Source organism: Anomaloglossus baeobatrachus, chromosome 1 (genome assembly GCF_048569485.1).
Source record: "Anomaloglossus baeobatrachus isolate aAnoBae1 chromosome 1, aAnoBae1.hap1, whole genome shotgun sequence".
NCBI lineage: Eukaryota > Metazoa > Chordata > Amphibia > Anura > Aromobatidae > Anomaloglossus > Anomaloglossus baeobatrachus.
The window spans coordinates 403,698,099-403,725,246 of NC_134353.1; the positions used below are offsets into that span (position 1 = coordinate 403,698,099).

Consider the following 27,148-nt stretch of genomic DNA (forward strand, 5'->3'; position numbering starts at 1 on the left):
TCAGCACTCCCCCTCTGCACTCTCCTCCCTCACCTATAGCCATCAGCACTACCCCTCTGCACTCTTCTCTCTCACCCATAGCCATCAGCACTACCCCTCTGCACTCTCCTCCCTCATCTATAGCGATCAGTACGACCCCAGTCTGCACTGTCCTTCTTCACCACTAGTGGGCAGCACTATTACAGCGGATGGAGCACTCACTACCGCTCAGCAGCGCCACCCTATGGCGGACGTACACTCACAGACGTCACTCTCCGGGAACACCAGGGCAAGGGCGGGATTAGAGCCGGCTGCCTCAGCTTCCCCCCTGGGTTTTTCTGTCACGTGGTTCTATTGGGCGGGGAGTCGAGTCAGCTGAGTCGCGGCCATTTTGTGTTTCTGTGTCCGGTGACAGCGGGGTCCGGTGGGGCTCGATCTTTTGCACGGACATGGCGCTCCGTATGGTGAAGGGCAGTATTGACCGCATGTTTGACAAGAACCTGCAGGATCTGGTCAGGGGAATCCGCAATCACAAAGAGGATGAGGTGAGGCCACTCGGGGATGGGGCGTGCGAGCGGTGGGTGGGCAGCTCCACACCTGGGCAGGTGCAGGATGCCTGCCTGTGAGTACAGATGGGCTGCAGCAGCTGCCTGGCATGTGGGTGCACGGCCGGTGTGAGGGATGATGTGGCACCATTGTAGGAGGGTCTCCATCACATGCTGGCATCATACTGTGTGGTGCCATCCTGCTGCTGACCCGCTACCCCTCTAAATAGGGCTGTTCTGGGATCTGTGGTGGATGTGAACACAGCCCCACCATGGTGGACCGGCTTCTCCCAGCTATCGTGTCCTGTAGGCAGATGCCAGACTGGCCGCAGCCGGCCCGTACTATGCTCTGTAGGCAGATGCCAGACTGTCCGCAGCCGGCCCGTACTATGCTCTGTATGCAGATGCCAGACTGTCCGCAGCCGGCCCGTACTATGCTCTGTAGGCAGATACCAGACTGTCCGCAGCCGGCCCGTACTATGCTCTGTAGGCAGATACCAGACTGTCCGCAGCCGGCCCGTACTATGCTCTGTATGCAGATGCCAGACTGTCCGCAGCCGGCCCGTACTATGCTCTGTAGGCAGATGCCAGACTGTCCGCAGCCGGCCCGTACTATGCTCTGTATGCAGATGCCAGACTGTCCGCAGCCGGCCCGTACTATGCTCTGTATGCAGATGCCAGACTGTCCGCAGCCGGCCCGTACTATGCTCTGTAGGCAGATACCAGACTGTCCGCAGCCGGCCCGTACTATGCTCTGTAGGCAGATGCCGGACTGTCCGCAGCCGGCCCGTACTATGCCCTGTAGGCAGGTGCCGGACTGTCCGCAGCCGGCCCGCGCTATGCCCTGTAGGCAGGTGCCGGACTGTCCGCAGCCGGCCCGCGCTATGCCCTGTAGGCAGGTGCCGGACTGTCCGCAGCCGGCCCGCGCTATGCCCTGTAGGCAGGTGCCGGACTGTCCGCAGCCGGCCCGCGCTATGCCCTGTAGGCAGGTGCCGGACTGTCCGCAGCCGGCCCGCGCTATGCCCTGTAGGCAGGTGCCGGACTGTCCGCAGCCGGCCCGCGCTATGCCCTGTAGGCAGGTGCCGGACTGTCCGCAGCCGGCCCGCGCTATGCCCTGTAGGCAGGTGCCGGACTGTCCGCAGCCGGCCCGCGCTATGCCCTGTAGGCAGGTGCCGGACTGTCCGCAGCCGGCCCGCGCTATGCCCTGTAGGCAGGTGCCGGACTGTCCGCAGCCGGCCCGCGCTATGCCCTGTAGGCAGGTGCCGGACTGTCCGCAGCCGGCCCGCGCTATGCCCTGTAGGCAGGTGCCGGACTGTCCGCAGCCGGCCCGCGCTATGCCCTGCAGGCAGGTGCCGGACTGTCCGCAGCCGGCCCGCGCTATGCCCTGCAGGCAGGTGCCGGACTGTCCGCAGCCGGCCCGCGCTATGCCCTGCAGGCAGGTGCCGGACTGTCCGCAGCCGGCCCGCGCTATGCCCTGCAGGCAGGTGCCGGACTGTCCGCAGCCGGCCCGCGCTATGCCCTGCAGGCAGGTGCCGGACTGTCCGCAGCCGGCCCGCGCTATGCCCTGCAGGCAGGTGCCGGACTGTCCGCAGCCGGCCCGCGCTATGCCCTGCAGGCAGGTGCCGGACTGTCCGCAGCCGGCCCGCGCTATGCCCTGCAGGCAGGTGCCGGACTGTCCGCAGCCGGCCCGCGCTATGCCCTGCAGGCAGGTGCCGGACTGTCCGCAGCCGGCCCGCGCTATGCCCTGCAGGCAGGTGCCGGACTGTCCGCAGCCGGCCCGCGCTATGCCCTGCAGGCAGGTGCCGGACTGTCCGCAGCCGGACCGCGCTATGCCCTGGACCTCTTACCAATAGATGTGGCTACTCGGCAGCTCTGTTGTGACGCCAAAGTGTGTTGGGTGTGTTTGCTTCATTACACCGTGAATGCGGTACTGCGACAAGAAAATCGAAAATATAGCGTCCTAGGTGCTGTAGATCAGGTGGGCTGCTTGTGGCTAGCGTCCTAGGTGATATAGATCAGGTGGGCTGCTTGTGGCTAGCGTCCTAGGTGATATAGATCAGGTGGGCTGCTTGTGGCTAGCGTCCTAGGTGCCGTAGATCAGGTGGGCTGCTTGTGGCTACTGTCCTAGGTGCCGTAGATCAGGTGGGCTGCTTGTGGCTACTGTCGTAGGTGCCGTAGATCAGGTGGGCTGCTTGTGGCTACTGTCCTAGGTGTCGTAGATCAGGTGGGCTGCTTGTGGCTAGTGTCCTAGGTGATATAGATCAGGTGGGCTGCTTGTGGCTTGTGTCCTAGGTGATATAGATCAGGTGGGCTGCTTGTGGCTAGTGTCCTAGGTGATATAGATCAGGTGGGCTGCTTGTGGCTAGTGTCCTAGGTGATATAGATCAGGTGGGCTGCTTGTGGCTAGTGTCCTAGGTGATATAGATCAGGTGGGCTGCTTGTGGCTAGTGTCCTAGGTGATGTAGATCAGGTGGGCTGCTTGTGGCTAGTGTCCTAGGTGATATAGATCAGGTGGGCTTCTTGTGGCTAGTGTCCTAGGTGATATAGATCAGGTGGGCTTCTTGTGGCTAGTGTCCTAGGTGATATAGATCAGGTGGGCTTCTTGTGGCTAGTGTCCTAGGTGATATAGATCAGGTGGGCTGCTTGTGGCTAGTGTCCTAGGTGATATAGATCAGGTGGGCTGCTTGTGGCTAGCGTCATAGGTGCCGTAGATCAGGTGGGCTGCTTGTGGCTACTGTCCTAGGTGCCGTAGATCATGTGGGCTGCTTGTGGCTAGCGTCCTAGGTGCCGTAGATCAGGTGGGCTGCTTGTGGCTACTGTCCTAGGTGCCGTAGATCAGGTGGGCTGCTTGTGGCTACTGTCCTAGGTGCCGTAGATCAGGTGGGCTGCTTGTGGCTACTGTCCTAGGTGTCGTAGATCAGGTGGGCTGCTTGTGGCTTGTGTCCTAGGTGATATAGATCAGGTGGGCTGCTTGTGGCTAGTGTCCTAGGTGATATAGATCAGGTGGGCTGCTTGTGGCTTGTGTCCTAGGTGATATAGATCAGGTGGGCTGCTTGTGGCTAGTGTCCTAGGTGATATAGATCAGGTGGGCTTCTTGTGGCTAGTGTCCTAGGTGATATAGATCAGGTGGGGTGCTTGTGGCTAGTGTCCTAGGTGATATAGATCAGGTGGGCTGCTTGTGGCTACTGTCCTAGGTGCCGTAGATCAGGTGGGCTGCTTGTGGCTAGTGTCCTAGGTGATGTAGATCAGGTGGGCTGCTTGTGGCTAGTGTCCTAGGTGATATAGATCAGGTGGGCTGCTTGTGGCTAGTGTCCTAGGTGATATAGATCAGGTGGGCTGCTTGTGGCTAGTGTCCTAGGTGATATAGATCAGGTGGGCTGCTTGTGGCTAGTGTCCTAGGTGATATAGATCAGGTGGGCTGCTTGTGGCTAGTGTCCTAGGTGATGTAGATCAGGTGGGCTGCTTGTGGCTAGTGTCCTAGGTGATATAGATCAGGTGGGCTTCTTGTGGCTAGTGTCCTAGGTGATATAGATCAGGTGGGCTTCTTGTGGCTAGTGTCCTAGGTGATATAGATCAGGTGGGCTTCTTGTGGCTAGTGTCCTAGGTGATATAGATCAGGTGGGCTGCTTGTGGCTAGTGTCCTAGGTGATATAGATCAGGTGGGCTGCTTGTGGCTAGTGTCCTAGGTGATATAGATCAGGTGGGCTGCTTGTGGCTAGCGTCATAGGTGCCGTAGATCAGGTGGGCTGCTTGTGGCTACTGTCCTAGGTGCCGTAGATCAGGTGGGCTGCTTGTGGCTAGCGTCCTAGGTGCCGTAGATCAGGTGGGCTGCTTGTGGCTACTGTCCTAGGTGCCGTAGATCAGGTGGGCTGCTTGTGGCTACTGTCCTAGGTGCCGTAGATCAGGTGGGCTGCTTGTGGCTACTGTCCTAGGTGTCGTAGATCAGGTGGGCTGCTTGTGGCTTGTGTCCTAGGTGATATAGATCAGGTGGGCTGCTTGTGGCTAGTGTCCTAGGTGATATAGATCAGGTGGGCTGCTTGTGGCTTGTGTCCTAGGTGATATAGATCAGGTGGGCTGCTTGTGGCTAGTGTCCTAGGTGATATAGATCAGGTGGGCTTCTTGTGGCTAGTGTCCTAGGTGATATAGATCAGGTGGGGTGCTTGTGGCTAGTGTCCTAGGTGATATAGATCAGGTGGGCTGCTTGTGGCTACTGTCCTAGGTGCCGTAGATCAGGTGGGCTGCTTGTGGCTAGTGTCCTAGGTGATGTAGATCAGGTGGGCTGCTTGTGGCTAGTGTCCTAGGTGATATAGATCAGGTGGGCTGCTTGTGGCTAGTGTCCTAGGTGATATAGATCAGGTGGGCTGCTTGTGGCTAGTGTCCTAGGTGATATAGATCAGGTGGGCTGCTTGTGGCTAGTGTCCTAGGTGATATAGATCAGGTGGGCTGCTTGTGGCTAGTGTCCTAGGTGATATAGATCAGGTGAGCTGCTTGTGGCTAGTGTCCTAGGTGATATAGATCAGGTGGGCTGCTTGTGGCTAGTGTCCTAGGTGATATAGATCAGGTGGGCTGCTTGTGGCTAGCGTCATAGGTGCCGTAGATCAGGTGGGCTGCTTGTGGCTACTGTCCTAGGTGCCGTAGATCAGGTGGGCTGCTTGTGGCTACTGTCCTAGGTGCCGTAGATCAGGTGGGCTGCTTGTGGCTACTGTCCTAGGTGCCGTAGATCAGGTGGGCTGCTTGTGGCTAGTGTCCTAGGTGATATAGATCAGGTGGGCTGCTTGTGGCTAGTGTCCTAGGTGATATAGATCAGGTGGGCTGCTTGTGGCTAGCGTCCTAGGTGATATAGATCAGGTGGGCTGCTTGTGGCTAGCGTCCTAGGTGATATAGATCAGGTGAGCTGCTTGTGGCTAGTGTCCTAGGTGATATAGATCAGGTGGGCTGCTTGTGGCTACTGTCCTAGGTGCCATAGATCAGGTGGGCTGCTTGTGGCTACTGCCCTAGGTGCCGTAGATCAGGTGGGCTGCTTGTGGCTACTGTCCTAGGTGTCGTAGATCAGGTGGGCTGCTTGTGGCTAGTGTCCTAGGTGATATAGATCAGGTGGGCTGCTTGTGGCTAGTGTCCTAGGTGATATAGATCAGGTGGGCTGCTTGTGGCTACTGTCCTAGGTGCCGTAGATCAGGTGGGCTGCTTGTGGCTAGTGTCCTAGGTGATATAGATCAGGTGGGCTGCTTGTGGCTACTGTCCTAGGTGCCGTAGATCAGGTGGGCTGCTTGTGGCTACTGTCCTAGGTGCCGTAGATCAGGTGGGCTGCTTGTGGCTAGTGTCCTAGGTGATATAGATCAGGTGGGCTGCTTGTGGCTAGTGTCCTAGGTGATATAGATCAGGTGGGCTGCTTGTGGCTAGTGTCCTAGGTGATATAGATCAGGTGGGCTGCTTGTGGCTAGTGTCCTAGGTGATATAGATCAGGTGGGCTGCTTGTGGCTAGTGTCCTAGGTGATATAGATCAGGTGGGCTGCTTGTGGCTAGTGTCCTAGGTGCCGTAGATCAGGTGGGCTGCTTGTGGCTACTGTCCTAGGTGCCGTAGATCAGGTGGGCTGCTTGTGGCTACTGTCCTAGGTGCCGTAGATCAGGTGGGCTGCTTGTGGCTAGTGTCCTAGGTGATATAGATCAGGTGGGCTGCTTGTGGCTAGTGTCCTAGGTGCTGTAGATCAGGTGGGCTGCTTCTGGCTAGTGTCCTAGGTGATATAGATCAGGTGGGCTGCTTGTGGCTAGTGTCCTAGGTGATATAGATCAGGTGGGCTGCTTGTGGCTAGTGTCCTAGGTGCCGTAGATCAGGTGGGCTGCTTCTGGCTAGTGTCCTAGGTGCTGTAGATCAGGTGGGCTGCTTGTGGCTAGTGTCCTAGGTGCCGTAGATCAGGTGGGCTGCTTGTGGCTAGTGTCCTAGGTGCCGTAGATCAGGTGGGCTGCTTCTGGCTAGTGTCCTAGGTGCTGTAGATCAGGTGGGCTGCTTGTGGCTAGTGTCCTAGGTGCCGTAGATCAGGTGGGCTGCTTGTGGCTACTGTCCTAGGTGCCGTAGATCAGGTGGGCTGCTTGTGGCTAGTGTCCTAGGTGATATAGATCAGGTGGGCTGCTTGTGGCTACTGTCCTAGGTGCCGTAGATCAGGTGGGCTGCTTGTGGCTACTGTCCTAGGTGCCGTAGATCAGGTGGGCTGCTTGTGGCTAGTGTCCTAGGTGATATAGATCAGGTGGGCTGCTTGTGGCTAGTGTCCTAGGTGATATAGATCAGGTGGGCTGCTTGTGGCTAGTGTCCTAGGTGATATAGATCAGGTGGGCTGCTTGTGGCTAGTGTCCTAGGTGATATAGATCAGGTGGGCTGCTTGTGGCTAGTGTCCTAGGTGATATAGATCAGGTGGGCTGCTTGTGGCTAGTGTCCTAGGTGATATAGATCAGGTGGGCTGCTTGTGGCTACTGTCCTAGGTGCCATAGATCAGGTGGGCTGCTTGTGGCTACTGTCCTAGGTGCCGTAGATCAGGTGGGCTGCTTGTGGCTAGTGTCCTAGGTGTCGTAGATCAGGTGGGCTGCTTGTGGCTAGTGTCCTAGGTGATATAGATCAGGTGGGCTGCTTGTGGCTAGTGTCCTAGGTGCCGTAGATCAGGTGGGCTGCTTGTGGCTACTATCCTAGGTGCCATAGATCAGGTGGGCTGCTTGTGGCTACTGTCCTAGGTGCCGTAGATCAGGTGGGCTGCTTGTGGCTACTGTCCTAGGTGCCGTAGATCAGGTGGGCTGCTTGTGGCTAGTGTCCTAGGTGATATAGATCAGGTGGGCTGCTTGTGGCTAGTGTCCTAGGTGCTGTAGATCAGGTGGGCTGCTTCTGGCTAGTGTCCTAGGTGATATAGATCAGGTGGGCTGCTTGTGGCTAGTGTCCTAGGTGATATAGATCAGGTGGGCTGCTTGTGGCTAGTGTCCTAGGTGCCGTAGATCAGGTGGGCTGCTTCTGGCTAGTGTCCTAGGTGCTGTAGATCAGGTGGGCTGCTTGTGGCTAGTGTCCTAGGTGCCGTAGATCAGGTGGGCTGCTTGTGGCTAGTGTCCTAGGTGCCGTAGATCAGGTGGGCTGCTTCTGGCTAGTGTCCTAGGTGCTGTAGATCAGGTGGGCTGCTTGTGGCTAGTGTCCTAGGTGCCGTAGATCAGGTGGGCTGCTTGTGGCTACTGTCCTAGGTGCCGTAGATCAGGTGGGCTGCTTCTGGCTAGTGTCCTAGGTGCTGTAGATCAGGTGGGCTGCTTGTGGCTAGTGTCCTAGGTGCCGTAGATCAGGTGGGCTGCTTGTAGGTAGAACATTAGGACGGCACATATTTTCGCGTTCAGCTCACATAGACTTGCTCACATTATAAGAGCAGCCTGTTATACACCACCTTTTTATCTATGGCATGGAGCTGATAAAGTACCACTGTGCATCCATTCATTTCCTCCTGTGCTGGCAGATTAACCCCATATCTGCAGGGTAACAGCATTTTTACAGGTGACGGGTTCCCTTTCATACACCTCTAAGGGTGTGTGCCCACGATCAGTGTTTGCAGGGTTTTGGACACATCATGCTTCAGCTGCGTCCAAACCGCTGCATTGTACAGTCCAGGCACAGTAGATGGGATTTCTAGAAATCCTGTGTCCACTGTGCTTTTTTTTTTTCTTCCTGCAGTAAACACTGACCTGTGGTGCGTCTTCCCAGACCGCAGCATGTAAATTGTTTGCTGCGGATTCTCATGTGTCCTCCGTAGGGAGAACACAAACGAGAGACCGCAGCGCACTGAACCCTGATTGTGAGTATGAGCAGCTGCGGTCTCCTGTGAGGTGACTCGCGGACCCGCAGGTCAGAACCCGCGGCATCCAGGATGCATTGAGTCCCGATTGGGGGCACATACCCTTATAGGAAAGCTGCTTGTCTATTGGAGGAGACTGATGGACAAGTCTGGTCACATGATCCTCCACCAGCAAGAATTGTATGCACAGAAGTGCTGGTCAGTGTGTGAGGAAAGCTGCAATACAGTAAGTGGCCAACCCCTTTAAAGGGAACCTGTCACCAGTTTTATGGCCTATAAGCTGCGGCCATCACCACCAGGCTCTTATATAAAGTACTAGAAGGTGGCCCGATTCTACGCATCGGGTATTCTAGAATTTACGTATTGTGTAGTTCATGTATGATTTTTGTTATATATATGTGCGGTATGTGCGTATATTTGTGTGTGCAGCGTTGTCTGTGTGTGGGTGTCTGTGTAGGGCAGTTGTTTGTGGTTTCTAGTGTGTGTGTGTGGTGTGTTGTGCAGTGCGCGCGCGCGCGCGTGTGTGTGTTGGGGGGAGGTGTGCACTCTCCATCGTGCTCCATCCCCTATGCTGCGCACCCCCCATCGTGCTACATCTCCCATCCTGCGCACTCCCAAACGTGCTCCATCCGCCATGCTGCGCACTCCCAAACGTGCTCCATCCGCCATGCTGCGCACTCCCCATCGTGCTCCATTCCCTATGCTGCGCACTCCCCATCGTGCTCCATCCGCCACGCTGCGCACTCCCCATCGTGCTCCATCTCCTATGCTGCGCACTCCTAAACGTGCTCCATCCGCCATGCTGCGCACTCCCAAATGTGCTCCATCCACCATGCTGCGCACTCCCAAACGTGCTCCATCCGCCATACTCCACACTCCCCATCGTGCTCCATGCCCCCATCCGCCATGCTGCGCACTCCCAAACGTGGTCCATCCGCCATGCTGCGCACTCCCAAACATGCTCCATCCGCCATACTCCGCACTCGCCATCGTGCTGCATCCGCCATGCTGCGCACTCCCAAACGTGCTCCATCCGCCATGCTGCGCACTCCCAAACGTGCTCCATCCGCCATGCTGCGCACTTCCAAACGTACTCCATCCGCCATGCTGCGCACTCCCAAACGTGCTCCATCCGCCATGCTGCGCATTACCAAACGTGCTCCATCCGCCATGCTGCGCCAGCATCAGCCTCTCTACCCGCATCATCAGCCTCTCTGCCCGCAGCATCAGCCTCTCTCCTCCCAGCATCAGCGTCTCTGTCTCTAGCATCAGGCTCTTTCCTTCCAGCCTCCCTCAGCATCAGCCTCCCTTTCCCAGCCTTCCCAAGGATCAGCCTCTCTCTTCCCAGCCTCCTTCCTCCCCCTCCCAGCCTCCCTCAGCATCAGCCTTCCTCTCCCAGTCTCCCCCAGCATCAGCCTCCCAAAGCATCAGCCTCCACCAGCATCAGCCTCTGTTCTTCCAGCCTCCTCCAGCATCAGCTTCCCTAAGCATCAGCCTCCCTCGTCCCAGCCTCCCTCAGCATCAGCCTCTCTCCTTCCAGCCTCCCTCAGCATCAGCCTCCTCTCCCCAGCCTTCCCTAGGATCAGCCTCTCTCCTCCCAGCCTCCTTCTTCCCAGCCTTCCTATCCCAGCCTCCTTCAGCATCAGCATTTCCCTCTTCCCCATGATCAGCCTCTCTGCTCCCAGCCTTCTCCAGCACGCCCTGCTCCTCTGCCGACACTCACACACCCGATCGCATCCACTCACACACACACCCGATCGCATCCACTCACACACACACCCGATCGCATCCACTCACACACACACCCGATCGCATTCACTCACACACACACTCGATCGCATCCACTCACACACACACCCGTATGTGTGTACCCGCATCAGCCTCTCTCCTTCCAGCCTCCCTCAGCATCAGCCTCCCTTTCCCAGCCTTCCCAAGGATCAGCCTCTCTCTTCCCAGCCTCCTTCCTCCCCCTCCCAGCCTCCCTCAGCATCAGCCTTCCTCTCCCAGTCTCCCCCAGCATCAGCCTCCCAAAGCATCAGCCTCCACCAGCATCAGCCTCTGTTCTTCCAGCCTCCTCCAGCATCAGCTTCCCTAAGCATCAGCCTCCCTCGTCCCAGCCTCCCTCAGCATCAGCCTCTCTCCTTCCAGCCTCCCTCAGCATCAGCCTCCTCTCCCCAGCCTTCCCTAGGATCAGCCTCTCTCCTCCCAGCCTCCTTCTTCCCAGCCTTCCTATCCCAGCCTCCTTCAGCATCAGCATTTCCCTCTTCCCCATGATCAGCCTCTCTGCTCCCAGCCTTCTCCAGCACGCCCTGCTCCTCTGCCGACACTCACACACCCGATCGCATCCACTCACACACACACCCGATCGCATCCACTCACACACACACCCGATCGCATTCACTCACACACACACTCGATCGCATCCACTCACACACACACCCGATCGCATCCACTCACACACACCCGATCGCATCCACTCACACACACCCGATCGCATCCACTCACACACACCCGATCGCATCCACTCACACACACCCGATCGCATCCACTCACACACACCCGATCGCATCCACTCACACACACAGACACTGACGATATCGCACTTACGCGCTCATACTCACAACATCCGGGGATATCACATGCTTCTGGCCATGTGATCCTCCGTCAGGTCCTGGAAGATCACAACAGCACATTTTCGCCGCCGAGAAGCAAGCGATATCCCAGGATGTCGTGAGTATGTGGATGCGATGTGAGGTGTGTGTGAGGTGTGTATGAGAGTGAGTGTGAGTGTGATCTGATGTGTGTGTATGTTTGTGTGTGTGCGTGTGGACCTTCCGGCGCAGCAGGACCTTGATGGGCTTGTAACCATGCGAGCATGGTTACCAACGTATCCACACCACTCCCACCACTGCCGTGGGAGCGGGGGCCGGGGGAGGGGGAGGGAGTACAGTACTCACCTCCGTGACAGCGCTTGTAACCATGCGAGTATCCACACCACCCCTTTGGGAGCGGGGGCCGGGGGGGGGGGGGTTGGGGGGGGATAGGGAGTACCGTACTCACCTCCGTGACAGCCGTGTCAGTTAGAGAAATGCGCGGGGGGAGGGAGGGGGTGGGGCCAGAGCTAACGTGCATTGCGTGAGGGGGGCGGGGCGTGGCGTGGCTGAATTGCCAATGCCTGCAGGGTGCCGGGGCGAGAGGCCAATCTGTGGGGGGGGCGGAGCCTGGGCGAGCGGCTGGCCAATCCGTGTGGGGGCGCAGCCTGGGCGAGCGGCCAATCCGTGTGGGGGGGCGGGGCCATGGCGAGCCCAGCGGCCAATCAGCTTTGTGTCACCGTAAGGACACAATTTTGGAGCATGACAGACAGACAGACAGATAGACAGACAGACAGACAGACAGACAGACAGAATAAGGCAATTATATATATAGATTCTAACATGCTGTATATAAGAGTTCCAGCCTGGGGTATAACATAAAAAACACTTTTATAATACTTACCTAGCGGTCGCGCGGTGGGCCTAATGGGCGTCTCCGTTCTCCGGTGCTGGTGCCGCCTCGTTTGGCCATCTTTGTTCTTCTTCTCTAGCCGTGGTGCATGACGTGTCCTACGTCATCCACACTCACCAGCATTCAGGTCCTGAGCAGGGCAGATAAAAGTATTGTAGTGCGCCTGCGCGGGACCGGCGAGTATGTATGACGTAGGACGCGTCATACACACAGGCTTCAGAAAGAGGACGACGATGACCGAAAGAGGAGGCGCCGGCATCGTACAACGGAGGCACCTATTAGGCCCTCATCAACCGCAGAGCGACCTCCTAGGTGAGTATTATAAATTTTTTTTTATGTAGTCACAGCGGTCTGGGCTCTTATATACAGCATGTTAGAATACTGTATATAAGAGCCCAGTGGTGGTGGCCGCAGCTTATAGGCCATAAAACTGGTGACAGGTTCCCTTTAACCTTGTTATGCAAAACTAGAAAACCTTTACCAGGGCTGTCAAACAAATATTTATTTATTTTAAAGGCATTAATTGTTTAAATTGCTATGCGACAAGCTTCCTTCCATTGCCCTTGCTGATTCAGTGCAGGATGCTCCGGAGGTGTACCCCGGCTATGGATGTGCTCAGAAGTGTCAGGTTTCCAGGTTTTCCAGTTCTCTTTTGAATGAGCTTGCCCTCAGTTAACATGGAGTTTAAGGTTCTGTTGCCCTACTTCCTGTCCAGCTGCTTAAAAGGCCGCCTCTCAGCCCAGTCCAGTGCCTGAGTATACTGCTTGCTGTGTGCTCCTGCTTTGCTGTTTCTACTTCCTGATTGCCTTGGATTCTCCTGAAACTCTACCGACCGACTCTGGACCATACCCGGTTTTCTTCAAGCTGTGCCCGGACTCCGTCTGCCGTCTTTGATCAGCACTCTGCCCGGTTCGTAACCACTCTGGACAATCATCCCGTACGGACACTCCTGGACTATACCACTTGCCCCTTGTGTACCGGCTGCCGCACATTTAGGCCTTCCGGGGTTGATTGCCGGACAGTCCCTGTACAGGGGTTCGCTCTGGTGGTCTCCCTGGGGGAGTCCGGTGCGTGGCCCCGGGAATCCCCTTCGCTCCGTTTTGTGTGTTGTTTTACTGTGTTTATTCCCGTTGTGTATCTACCGTGGTGACATATTATATAACATCTTGTACCAAGAACTCGTCTCTGTTGTCATTGCCCTAACGCAATCGAAATCCTCAGAACATACAGTAGTATTACAAGAAGTCACATGAATGCTGTTACCAGTCATGGGCTGCAGCGGTCCTGTGACTTGTGAGAGTCCGCAGCCATCACTCCCCATGAGCTGAATCTGTGGAAGCACTGGATGGTACAGTAAGTGATTAACACCATCAGTGCCTAAAACCAGAATTCTTCAGTTGACTTCAACACTTCATCAGTTTTTGTTCTGGTCACCCATGTGATGTGAATATTTGATAAGAGGCTTGTGTGATGTTAAGACCGGAAACTAAATGGCTGTATTCTGTTAGAGCAGGTGCCACTTCTGTCCTTACCTGTGCCTGGTGTCACAGCACACCTCCATTTACAGTGCTTCCAGCCAATGGGAAGAGGGGGGCTGGTTCTAACCTCCAAGTGTTTACCTGCCTGTAGGTGGGGGGCCGTAGTTCAGAGTGTTTTTAGGGAAATATTAGTACCAATGAGAGGAGCTTTTATTAGTGTTGAATGAACCTTTTATTACCATCATACATACAGCAGGTGAAACAAGTATTGAGCAGATCACCAATTTTCTAAGTAAATATATTTCTAATTGTGCTATTGACATGAATTTCCCAACAGATGTCAGTAACAACCCATCCAATCCACACAAGCAAAGAAATAAAACCATAGATGTCCATAAATTGGCAATAACCAATTTCCTCGCTTTTCCGATCAGATTTCCAGCATGTCCCTCTTGCAGACTATCTCTTATTGCCTGCTGCAGCGTGTGCACAACACAGCGCATGTGATGAATAGGAAAGTGTTTTGAAGCAGCTTCAACAAGATCATCTAATCCTAAAGTATCATTTTGCTGTTCTTCTGTTGTAATATCTGTTCCTCAGTTACATGAGCAGCACTGTGGCTCCATCTCACACATACTGAATCCTAAATTTTCTTCTAGCTGTTGTTCATTACTCTCATTCATCAGTTTAATTGTACTTATCATGTTTGAAGCATTGTCCGTTACAATGGCAAGAACCTGTTATTTTTGAGTTCGTAATCTTGCAGAACTTTTTCCACAAAGGCCTGGAGAAACTGACCGGTGTGATGAGCTTTAGGCCGGGGCCACACGGGGCACTAGTGTGATCCTCGCATGACACTGGGCTCACGCTGGCAGTACAGCAGAGTCGAGTGTCATGCTAGTATCCCTGCGACTGATGTCCGACTGTGCGAGCAGACCTCAGCTGTGGGGGATGAGCCGGCGCTGCGGAGGGGCAGGCGGGTGCTGTGGAAGGGAGGGAGGGATTTATCTCCTGCTCTCCTCCGTAGCCGGCTATTGCCATTCTCGCTCTGCACTCAGGGTACATCGGAGTACCGCGAGTGCAGTGTGATTTTTCTCTCGCCCCATACACTTGAATGGGTGCGAGAGAAAGAGTCTTGCATTACGGTCGTAGCATGCTGCGATTGTTTTCTCGGTCCGAATAGGGCTGAGAAAATAATCGCTCATGTGCGCTGACACACAGGCTAGAATTGGTCCGAGTGGAATGCGATGTTTTATCGCACTCCACTCGCACCGATTTTTTGCCGTGTGGCTTAGGCTTTACTATCTTTTGCTGCCAGTGTCTTGCTAACTATTTCTTTTTTGTTACAAACATATCAAACATTGATGGCAAAATAATTCGGTGAAATGCAGTGACTCTGGCATCCCAGCAAAGGCAAAGGGTGAAAAGATAGGACATTCAGACACAGCGTTTTGTGAGGATCCTCACAAAGAATGAGCAGTCAGCTTGTGTGGCAGTTTTCTAATCTGCTTTTACTATTGACAACGTTATCTAGGAGCTCAAAAATCTTTCAGGTGATGTGGTTTTTTAAAAAGCTGATCTGCTTTTGCAGCTAAAAAACGTATTATCAAAAAATGCAGCAAAAACTGCTGTGTGTGAATGTAGCCTTAGATCAGGAATAGAACAGCCATTTATAGGACATTTCATAACTTTCCCAAATTCCTATGAAAAAATATTCAGCACATTCTGCATTGCACTGCTGTCCCCAATTTAGTATATATTTTAGGAGTTGGTCCATTTTATACCGACTCCACCAAAATGGACTCCAACTCAACAGCACTGATTCTTCAACACAAGCACTCTTCATATCCTGAAGGTTCTGCGGGCTCCTGTTAGGAACCCTGAGCTTTAGTTCCTGTCATAAATGTTCTATTGGATTCAGACTAATTGGCTCGGCCATTCAGCACCTTAAGGCTATGTGCGCACTGGGAAATGGAATTTTCTTGAGAAAATTCCACATGCTCTCAAAGATTACCGCATGCGGTTTGCCGCGGTTTGCTGCGGTTTTACCGCGGTATTATTCGCGGTCTTGCCGCGGTTTTGCCGCGTGCGGGTTGGGATGTGCTTTATTGCATTCAATGCAATAAAGCACATTGAAAAAAAAAAAAAAGTCATTTAATTCTGAGATAGTAGATAGACAGAAGAATAGATAGAGGGATAGATAGACAGACAGAGGGATAGATAGAGGACAGATCGCTGCATTTCCCACCGTCGGCAGTGAGTTCACATTACCGGCCGTGGGAAATGACCGGTAATTACCTCTGCTGTCTGCTGCTTTCATTCAGCACTGTGTCTGTGACACATCGCGGCTGGATGTCAGCAGCGCAGGACCTGTGGATTACGCCGGAGCTGTGTGGATTACGCCAGAGCTTTGGTGCGGGAGGGGTTAATAAAAGGGTTAACGAGGCTTGTTGGTTTTATTTAAAATAAAGGATTTTTCGGTGTCTGTGTTTTTTTCACTTTACTTACGGGTTGATCATGTCAGCTATCACATAGACGCTGCCATGATCAAGCCTGGGGTTAATGGCGGTGATCCCCCACCATTAACCCCTTGTATTACCCTGCCGCCACGGCGGCAGGAAGAGCCGAGGACACTCCCGGTGCTGCCGCATAATGCATGCGACAGTCCCGGGGCAGCTGCGGCTGATATTCTCGGCTGCCGGAGGGGGAGTGAGGCGGGGGACATTAACCCTGCCCCTCTCCCTCCCCAGCCTGAGAATACCGGGCCGCCGCTGTGTGCTTACCTCAGCTGGAAGGTAAATATGCAGCGGAGCCCACGTTCTTTTTTTTCTATATTTCCGTTTTCTTTCTATGTGTGTTCTATGTGTCTGTGTCTGTGTGTTCTATGTGTCTGTGATGTCTGTGTGTGTCTGTACCTGTGATCTGTGTGTGTTTACTCTGCACGGCTTCCTCTTCCTGTAATGACATCACTTCCCTGCAAAACCGCAGACAAGCGATGCACATTACCGGAGGTAAACCGCGAAATACCGCAGGGAATAACGCAGGAAAACGCAGTGAACCGCACAGAATTTGCTGCCTGCGTTATTCCCTGCGGGATTTCATGATACATTGGAGTCAATGGAGTGAAATCCCGCAGCGATGTGCGGAAAAGAAGTGACATGCACTTGTTTTTGCTGCGGGATTCCCGCAGCAAAACATGCGGCTGTCAAATTCCGCCCAGTGCGCACAGGATTTTTTTTCTCCATAGGATTTGCTGGTGATTCACTGCAGAGATGTTATGAACATTTTCTGAAGCGAAACATGCAGCAAATCCGCGGCAAAATCCGGTAAGTGCGCACATAGCCTAACTTTGTTTCTCTGAAATCAATTGAGAGTTTTCTTGGCTGTGTTTTGGATTATTGTCTTGGTGAAATGTCCACTCTTGCTTCATCTTCATCATCCTGGTAGATGGTAGCCGATATATATCAAGAATATCTCAATACGTTTGTCCATTCATCCTTCCTTCAATTATATGAAGTTTCAAGTGCCATATGCTGAAAAACAGGCTTCCAAAGAGGTTAATGTTGGGGTTATCTGACCAGCGTATATTCCCTCAGTATTTCACATTATTGTCTAAATGTTGAGTGAACTGTCAACCCACTTGAATATTCTATACTTCCTTTCTCGCCTTTTCATTGGGGGACACAGACAGTGAGAGTGGGTATTATGGTGTCTCCAGGGGAGGCGTGACACTAGACTGAAAAAGTGTTAGCTCCTCCTCCCACAGCATATACCCTAGCTAGGCAGGAAACTAGCTCAGTTTTTTCTAGTGTCAGCAGGGAGAGTGATATGTCTGGACTGAGCTCCACCAGAGGTGCCTCAGGCCAGCTTGTTTTGTTTTCTTATTCATTCTATTTTTGATATGGGGCAAACCCAGGGTGCCTTGCCACCCCCGTTCCCCCCGTGTACGGGCAGAGGAAACCTGGCATGCACAAGCTGTCAGTCTTCCTTCGCGCCCAAGTGGTCGGGTCTGCGTACGCCTACAGGCTCCCTGGAAGCACCTCACACCAAGGTAGCTCCAGAGGGCTGAGCAGAGCCGAGAATGTGCTTCAGCCTTGAGCCGAAGATGCGTCCCTGAGATCCCCGCATCCATCACCGACGCGTCTTCAGACGGAGCCAGGAGCAGGTAGGGAGACGACGAGTCCTCTGTCCCCTGCATCCAAACCGCCGCCTGGAAAGGCGCCGGTGGGGTGATGCAGGCCGTGATCCCGGGGAGCCTCATTAATTTAGCCCCCGGCTTTGGCCTGCATTCTAGCAACGCCCCCTCTCACTGCTCTGGAAGCCGCTCCCTCACTCAGGGGCAGCTCCTTTCCGATTGGCCGTCACACTTAGTCCCAGCCCTGAGACCAATCAGCCTCCGGGGGCCATCTCTCTCCTCCATGCTGCCAGGAACGCTGGACGCCATTTTCCACGTGGGGAGCAGACACAGGTGAGATCGCCTCCTTGGCTCTGCACTTCTGCAGCACTATATACCGCTCTGTTCAGCGGTATATCGCTGTCTCTCTAGCGGTGTGTGCCTGCTGGCTAGCGGTGTATATCAGCTATTAGCGGTATATACTGGCTCTGCCTGCAGGTATATGCCGACTGTTTGACAGTATATGCCATTTTGCTACGGTATATACCGGCTGTGCATAGCAGTCACTTTATAATACTGCTAGTGGCTCCTCACTCATATAACTCTACCCCTATAGGGCTGTAGGACTCTGTTGCTGACATGCGTAACTGCAAGGGTGATAAACCTTCCCAGGCGTCCTCTACGGACCTGCACTATGCCTGTACCACTTGTGGACGCTCGTTTCTAATGGCCGAAGCTATCCACTATGCCGGGCTGCGATGCCCCTTCTACCGTGTTACAACAGACCCAGTTGCCGGACCAGGAGGCCGCGCAGGTTTTGGATTCTGCCCCGGCCACCGGCCAGGCAGCACCCCCGTCTGATGACTTAATGCCTGCATGGGCTCTTCTAATGTCTAAAAGGTTAGATGACCTTGTCACTCAGATATCCCAAACCTCAGGCAGCCTTCCCCCGGCTCAGCTCCCTCAGAGGAGCCCGCCTGCTTCGTCTGGTCCTTCTTCCCCAGAACGTAAAAAGGCTGTTTTCAAAAGGCGCCATTGCGACCTCTACGCCTCATCCGACTCGGACGATAGTCGGTCTGACCGAGGTTCCGTGACCTTTAGTAGTCACGATTCTCAAGACTCTGACTCTGACTCTGATTCAGATGTCCTTTCTGAGTCTAGGCATATAGAAGACACACTAATTTCGGCTGTCAATCACTCTCTGTCGATCTCTGATCAGCCTCCTGTCCCGACTTCCCAGTCGGCAATCAAGCGGCCCAAGAAGCCTCCTAAATCCTTTGCTCAGGATCTGGTTTTTCGGCAAATTATATCTAAACGGTGGGATCACCCTGATAGAAGGTTTAATAAAAAACCCTTCTCTTCATTCGCTTATCCCTTTCCCTCTGAAATGGTTAAGCCCTGGTCAGTACCCCCCGTTATGGATCCGCCAGTATACAGACTGGCTAAACACACGGTCATGTCTGTTTCAGACAACGCGTCTCTCAAGGACTTGTCCGACCACGCAGTTGATGCGGCGGTCAAGTCTATTTCCAGGCTTCAGGCTCCTCTCTTCGCCCCCTGTTTGCCTTAACATGGGTCGCGAGAGCTATTGGTGTGTGGATCAAGAACCTACGCAGGATGCTTCGCTCTTGTAATATTCCCCCGGCGGCTTTTGAGATCCTTGATTTGTTCTCTCTAGCCTGTAATTAATTATTTTCTTCACGGCTCCCTAGATGCAGCTAGTTTGTCAGCCCTATTGGCGTCCAATGCTGTCTTTGCCCGCAGAGTCCTTTGGCTAAAAATATGGAATGCGGAAAGTGCCTCCAAGAAATCCCTGTCCACACTCCCCTTTCATGGCCTGCGTCTGTTTGGAGAATCCCTGAACAAACTCATATCTGAGACGACGGGTGGTAAAAGTATCATTCTACCTCAAAAGTGGCCTGTATTCAGCAATTTTAAAAAATCTCCTTGGCGCAGGCAGTCCTTTTGGCCTGCCCTCCAAAAACCATCAGCCCAAGGATCGTCCCAACGCTCAGATCGAGGATCCGGTCCCTCAAGGGGCTCTTCTTGGCGTTCCCACTCCAAGCAACCTAAACCCAAAGGACCTCGCTCTGTACAGGCCCCCTCAGCATGACGCCAGGTATCCCTCAGATCCGACTCCTGTTGGAGGGCGGCTTCTGCTTTTTCGGGATATCTGGCTAGACCACACTCACGATGCGGGACATACTAAAAAGAATGATGAAAAGGAATAAATAAAAAGAATGAAGATAATAACTTATTAGGTGTATATTATGTAGATGTATAAAAGGTTTCTTGGGCAAGTTATACATGGAATGAACATGAAATATCTGTAGATAATAATAGAATAAACACATATCCCATATAACCAGGTGTATATTACGTTACCTGAGCATTATAGGTGTGGAATGATCATGAAATATCTGTAGATAATAGGAGAATGAACGCATATGGCATATAACCAGGTGTATATTACGTTACCTGAGCATTATAGGTGTGGAATGATCATGAAATATCTGTAGATAATAGGAGAATGAACGCATATGGCATATAACCAGGTGTATATTACGTTACCTGAGCATTATAGGTGTGGAATGATCATGAAATATCTGTAGATAATAAGAGAATGAACGCATATGCCATATAACCAGGTGTATATTATGTTACCTGAGCATTATAGGTGTGGAATGATCATGAAATATCTGTAGATAATAGGAGAATGAACGCATATGCCATATAACCAGGTGTATATTACGTTACCTGAGCATTATAGGTGTGGAATGATCATGAAATATCTGTAGATAATAGGAGAATGAACGCATATGGCATATAACCAGGTGGATATTATGTTACCTGAGCATTATAGGTGTGGAATGATCATGAAATATCTGTAGATAATAGGAGAATGAACACATATGGCATATAACCAGGTGTATATTATGTTACCTGAGCATTATAGGTGTGGAATGATCATGAAATATCTGTAGATAATAGGAGAATGAACACATATGGCATATAACCAGGTGTATATTACGTTACCTGAGCATTATAGGTGTGGAATGATCATGAAATATCTGTAGATAATAGGAGAATGAATGCATATGGCATATAACCAGGTGTATATTACGTTACCTGAGCATTATAGGTGTGGAATGATCATGAAATATCTGTAGATAATAGGAGAATGAACACATATGGCATATAACCAGGTGTATATTATGTTACCTGAGCATTATAGGTGTGGAATGATCATGAAATATCTGTAGATAATAGGAGAATGAACACATATGGCATATAACCAGGTGTATATTACGTTACCTGAGCATTATAGGTGTGGAATGATCATGAAATATCTGTAGATAATAGGAGAATGAACACATATGGCATATAACCAGGTGTATATTATGTTACCTGAGCATTATAGGTGTGGAATGATCATGAAATATCTGTAGATAATAGGAGAATGAACGCATATGGCATATAACCAGGTGTATATTATGTTACCTGAGCATTATAGGTGTGGAATGATCATGAAATATCTGTAGATAATAGGAGAATGAACACATATGGCATATAACCAGGTGTATATTACGTTACCTGAGAGTTATAGGTGTGGAATGATCATGAAATATCTGTAGATAATAGGAGAATGAACACATATGGCATATAACCAGGTGTATATTACGTTACCTGAGCATTATAGGTGTGCAATGATCATGAAATATCTGTAGATTACAGAAGAATAAACGCATATGGCATATAACCAGGTGTATATTATGTTACCTGAGCATTATAGGTGTGGAATGATCATGAAATATCTGTAGATTACAGAAGAATAAACGCATATGGCATATAACCAGGTGTATATTACGTTACCTGAGCATTATAGGTGTGGAATGATTATGAAATATCTGTAGATAATAGGAGAATGAACGCATATGGCATATAACCAGGTGTATATTACGTTACCTGAGCATTATAGGTGTGGAATGATCATGAAATATCTGTAGATTACAGAAGAATAAACGCATATGGCATATAACCAGGTGTATATTACGTTACCTGAGCATTATAGGTGTGGAATGATCATGAAATATGTGTAGATAATAGGAGAATGAACACATATGGCATATAACCAGGTGTATATTACGTTACCTGAGAGTTATAGGTGTGGAATGATCATGAAATATCTGTAGATAATAGGAGAATGAACACATATGGCATATAACCAGGTGTATATTACGTTACCTGAGAGTTATAGGTGTGGAATGATCATGAAATATCTGTAGATAATAGGAGAATGAACTCATATGGCATATAACCAGGTGTATATTACGTTACCTGAGCATTATAGGTGTGGAATGATCATGAAATATCTGTAGATAATAGGAGAATGAACACATATGGCATATAACCAGGTGTATATTACGTTACCTGAGAGTTATAGGTGTGGAATGATCATGAAATATCTGTAGATAATAGGAGAATGAACGCATATGGCATATAACCAGGTGTATATTACGTTACCTGAGCATTATAGGTGTGGAATGATCATGAAATATCTGTAGATTACAGAAGAATAAACGCATATGGCATATAACCAGGTGTATATTATGTTACCTGAGCATTATAGGTGTGGAATGATCATGAAATATCTGTAGATAATAGGAGAATGAACACATATGGCATATAACCAGGTGTATATTACGTTACCTGAGCGTTATAGGTGTGGAATGATCATGAAATATCTGTAGATAATAGGAGAATGAACGCATATGCCATATAACCAGGTGTATATTACGTTACCTGAGCATTATAGGTGTGGAATGATCATGAAATATCTGTAGATAATAGGAGAATGAACGCATATGCCATATAACCAGGTGTATATTACGTTACCTGAGCATTATAGGTGTGGAATGATCATGAAATATCTGTAGATAATAGGAGAATGAACGCATATGCCATATAACCAGGTGTATATTACGTTACCTGAGCATTATAGGTGTGGAATGATCATGAAATATCTGTAGATAATAGGAGAATGAACGCATATGGCATATAACCAGGTGTATATTATGTTACCTGAGCATTATAGGTGTGGAATGATCAGGAAATATCTGTAGATAATAGGAGAATGAACACATATGGCATATAACCAGGTGTATATTACGTTACCTGAGAGTTATAGGTGTGGAATGATCATGAAATATCTGTAGATAATAGGAAAATGAACGCATATGGCATATAACCAGGTGTATATTACGTTACCTGAGCATTATAGGTGTGGAATGATCATGAAATATCTGTAGATAATAGGAGAATGAACGCATATGGCATATAACCAGGTGTATATTACGTTACCTGAGCATTATAGGTGTGGAATGATCATGAAATATCTGTAGATTACAGGAGAATGAACGCATATGGCATATAACCAGGTGTATATTATGTTACCTGAGCATTATAGGTGTGGAATGATCATGAAATATCTGTAGATAATAGGAGAATGAACGCATATGCCATATAACCAGGTGTATATTACGTTACCTGAGCATTATAGGTGTGGAATGATCATGAAATATCTGTAGATAATAGGAGAATGAACACATATGGCATATAACCAGGTGTATATTACGTTACCTGAGCATTATAGATGTGGAATGATCATGAAATATCTGTAGATAATAGGAAAATGAACGCATATGGCATATAACCAGGTGTATATTACGTTACCTGAGCATTATAGGTGTGGAATGATCATGAAATATCTGTAGATAATAGGAGAATGAACGCATATGGCATATAACCAGGTGTATATTACGTTACCTGAGCATTATAGGTGTGGAATGATCAGGAAATATCTGTAGATTACAGAAGAATAAACGCATATGGCATATAACCAGGTGTATATTACGTTACCTGAGCATTATAGGTGTGGAATGATCATGAAATATCAGTAGATAATAGAAGAATGAACGCATGTGGCATATAACCAGGTGTATATTACATTACCTGAGCATTATAGGCGTGCAATGATCATGAAATATCTGTTGATAATAGGAGAATGAACGCATATGGCATATAACCAGGTGTATATTACGTTACCTGAGCATTATAGGTGTGGAATGATCATGAAATATCTGTAGATAATAGGTGAATGAACATGTATGGCATATAACCAGGTGTATATTACGTTACCTGAGCATTATAGGTGTGGAATGATCATGAAATATCTGTAGATAATAGGAGAATAAACACGTATGGCATATAACCAGGTGTATATTACGTTACCTGAGCATTATAGGCTTCTTTTTTTGTGGGATAAGTTGTACTTTTTTAATGAAATGATTCATTTTACCATATACTATACAGGAAAATGGGGTAGAAAATCCAAGTGCAATGAAATTGCAAACACAAGTGCAATTTCACAATTGACTTTGGGTGTTTTATTAACCATGTTCACTACATGGTAAAACTGACATGGCAGTATGATGCCTCAGGTAAGAACCAGTTTTTAGATAACAAACATGTATACTTTTATTTAAGCAGTGTAAAACAAGAGAATTGGACTCTTTTCGCCATTTGTCGCATCCCGTGGCCAGGGCTGGGACTCGCCCGGTTCCCCTCAGTTCGATGGAGCCGGTTGTTAAAACAGCAGCCTGCTCCCGCAACTGGGAAGATCAAGAGCTGCAAACTGTCAGCCTTAGGCCCTGTGCGCACTGGAAAACGTAATTTTTTTAAGAAAATTCCACAGGGTCTGAAAGATTACCGCACCCGCGGTAAAAAACCTATAATGCTCAGGTAACGTAATATACACCTGGTTATATGCCATATGCGTTCATTCTCCTATTATCTACAGATATTTCCTGATCATTCCACACCTATAATGCTCAGGTAACGTAATATACAAATGGTTATATGCCACATGCGTTCATTCTCCTATTATCTACAGATATTTCATGATCATTCCACACCTATAATGCTCAGGTAACATAATATACACCTGGTTATAAGCCATATGCGTTCATTCTCCTATTATCTACAGATATTTCATGATCATTCCACACCTATAATGCTCAGGTAACGTAATACACACCTGGTTATATGGCATATGCGTTCATTCTCCTATTATCTACAGATATTTCATGATCATTCCACACCTATAATGCTCAGGTAACGTAATATACACCTGGTTATATGCCATATGTGTTCATTCTCCTATTATCTACAGATATTTCATGATCATTCCACACCTATAATGCTCAGGTAACGTAATATACACCTGGTTATATGGCATATGCGTTCATTCTCCTATTATCTACAGATATTTCATGATCATTCCACACCTATAATGCTCAGGTAACGTAATATACACCTGGTTATATGGCATATGCGTTCATTCTCCTATTATCTACAGATATTTCATGATCATTCCACACCTATAATGCTCAGGTAACATAATATACACCTGGTTATATGCCATATGTGTTCATTCTCCTATTATCTACAGATATTTCATAATCATTCCACACCTATAATGCTCAGGTAACGTAATATACACCTGGTTATATGCCATATGTGTTCATTCTCCTATTATCTACAGATATTTCATGATCATTCCACACCTATAATGCTCAGGTAACGTAATATACACCTGGTTATATGGCATATGCGTTCATTCTCCTATTATCTACAGACATTTCATGATCATTCCACACCTATAATGCTCAGGTAACATAATATACACCTGGTTATATGCCATATGCGTTCATTCTCCTATTATCTACAGATATTTCATGATCATTCCACACCTATAATGCTCAGGTAACGTAATATACACCTGGTTATATGCCATATGTGTTCATTCTCCTATTATCTACAGATATTTCATGATCATTCCACACCTATAATGCTCAGGTAACGTAATATACACCTGGTTATATGGCATATGCGTTCATTCTCCTATTATCTACAGATATTTCATGATCATTCCACACCTATAATGCTCAGGTAACGTAATATACACCTGGTTATATGCCATATGTGTTCATTCTCCTATTATCTACAGATATTTTATGATCATTCCACACCTATAATGCTCAGGTAACGTAATATACACCTGGTTATATGGCATATGCGTTCATTCTCCTATTATCTACAGACATTTCATGATCATTCCACACCTATAATGCTCAGGTAACATAATATACACCTGGTTATATGCCATATGCGTTCATTCTCCTATTATCTACAGATATTTCATGATCATTCCACACCTATAATGCTCAGGTAACGTAATATACACCTGGTTATATGCCATATGTGTTCATTCTCCTATTATCTACAGATATTTCATGATCATTCCACACCTATAATGCTCAGGTAACGTAATATACACCTGGTTATATGGCATATGCGTTCATTCTCCTATTATCTACAGACATTTCATGATCATTCCACACCTATAATGCTCAGGTAACATAATATACACCTGGTTATATGGCATATGCGTTCATTCTCCTATTATCTACAGATATTTTATGATCATTCCACACCTATAATGCTCAGGTAACATAATATACACCTGGTTATATGCCATATGCGTTCATTCTCCTATTATCTACAGATATTTCATAATCATTCCACACCTATAATGCTCAGGTAACGTAATATACACCTGGTTATATGCCATATGTGTTCATTCTCCTATTATCTACAGATATTTTATGATCATTCCACACCTATAATGCTCAGGTAACGTAATATACACCTGGTTATATGGCATATGCGTTCATTCTCCTATTATCTACAGACATTTCATGATCATTCCACACCTATAATGCTCAGGTAACATAATATACACCTGGTTATATGCCATATGCGTTCATTCTCCTATTATCTACAGATATTTCATGATCATTCCACACCTATAATGCTCAGGTAACGTAATATACACCTGGTTATATGCCATATGCATTCATTCTCCTATTATCTACAGATATTTCATGATCATTCCACACCTATAATGCTCAGGTAACGTAATATACACCTGGTTATATGCCATATGTGTTCATTCTCCTATTATCTACAGATATTTCATGATCATTCCACACCTATAATGCTCAGGTAACGTAATATACACCTGGTTATATGGCATATGCGTTCATTCTCCTATTATCTACAGATATTTCATGATCATTCCACACCTATAATGCTCAGGTAACGTAATATACACCTGGTTATATGGGATATGTGTTCATTCTCCTATTATCTACAGATATTTTATGATCATTCCACACCTATAATGCTCAGGTAACGTAATATACACCTGGTTATATGGCATATGCGTTCATTCTCCTATTATCTACAGACATTTCATGATCATTCCACACCTATAATGCTCAGGTAACATAATATACACCTGGTTATATGCCATATGCGTTCATTCTCCTATTATCTACAGATATTTCATGATCATTCCACACCTATAATGCTCAGGTAACGTAATATACACCTGGTTATATGCCATATGTGTTCATTCTCCTATTATCTACAGATATTTCATGATCATTCCACACCTATAATGCTCAGGTAACGTAATATACACCTGGTTATATGGCATATGCGTTCATTCTCCTATTATCTACAGATATTTCATGATCATTCCACACCTATAATGCTCAGGTAACGTAATATACACCTGGTTATATGCCATAT

At 48.8% G+C, this 27,148-nt stretch overlaps 1 protein-coding gene across 2 annotated transcripts in view; it reads left to right on the plus strand.

Annotated features, from left to right (window-relative positions):
* Nucleotides 1-339: 339 nt before the first annotated feature.
* Nucleotides 340-27,148, plus strand: part of AP3D1 (adaptor related protein complex 3 subunit delta 1) — a 240,225-nt gene continuing 213,416 nt past the window's right edge. For both annotated transcript variants that reach the window (XM_075352591.1, XM_075352592.1), the window contains exon 1: nt 340-524. In XM_075352591.1, the coding sequence (XP_075208706.1) occupies nt 429-524 (96 nt within the window). In that variant the 5' untranslated portion in view covers nt 340-428. The remainder of the gene's footprint in view (nt 525-27,148) is intronic.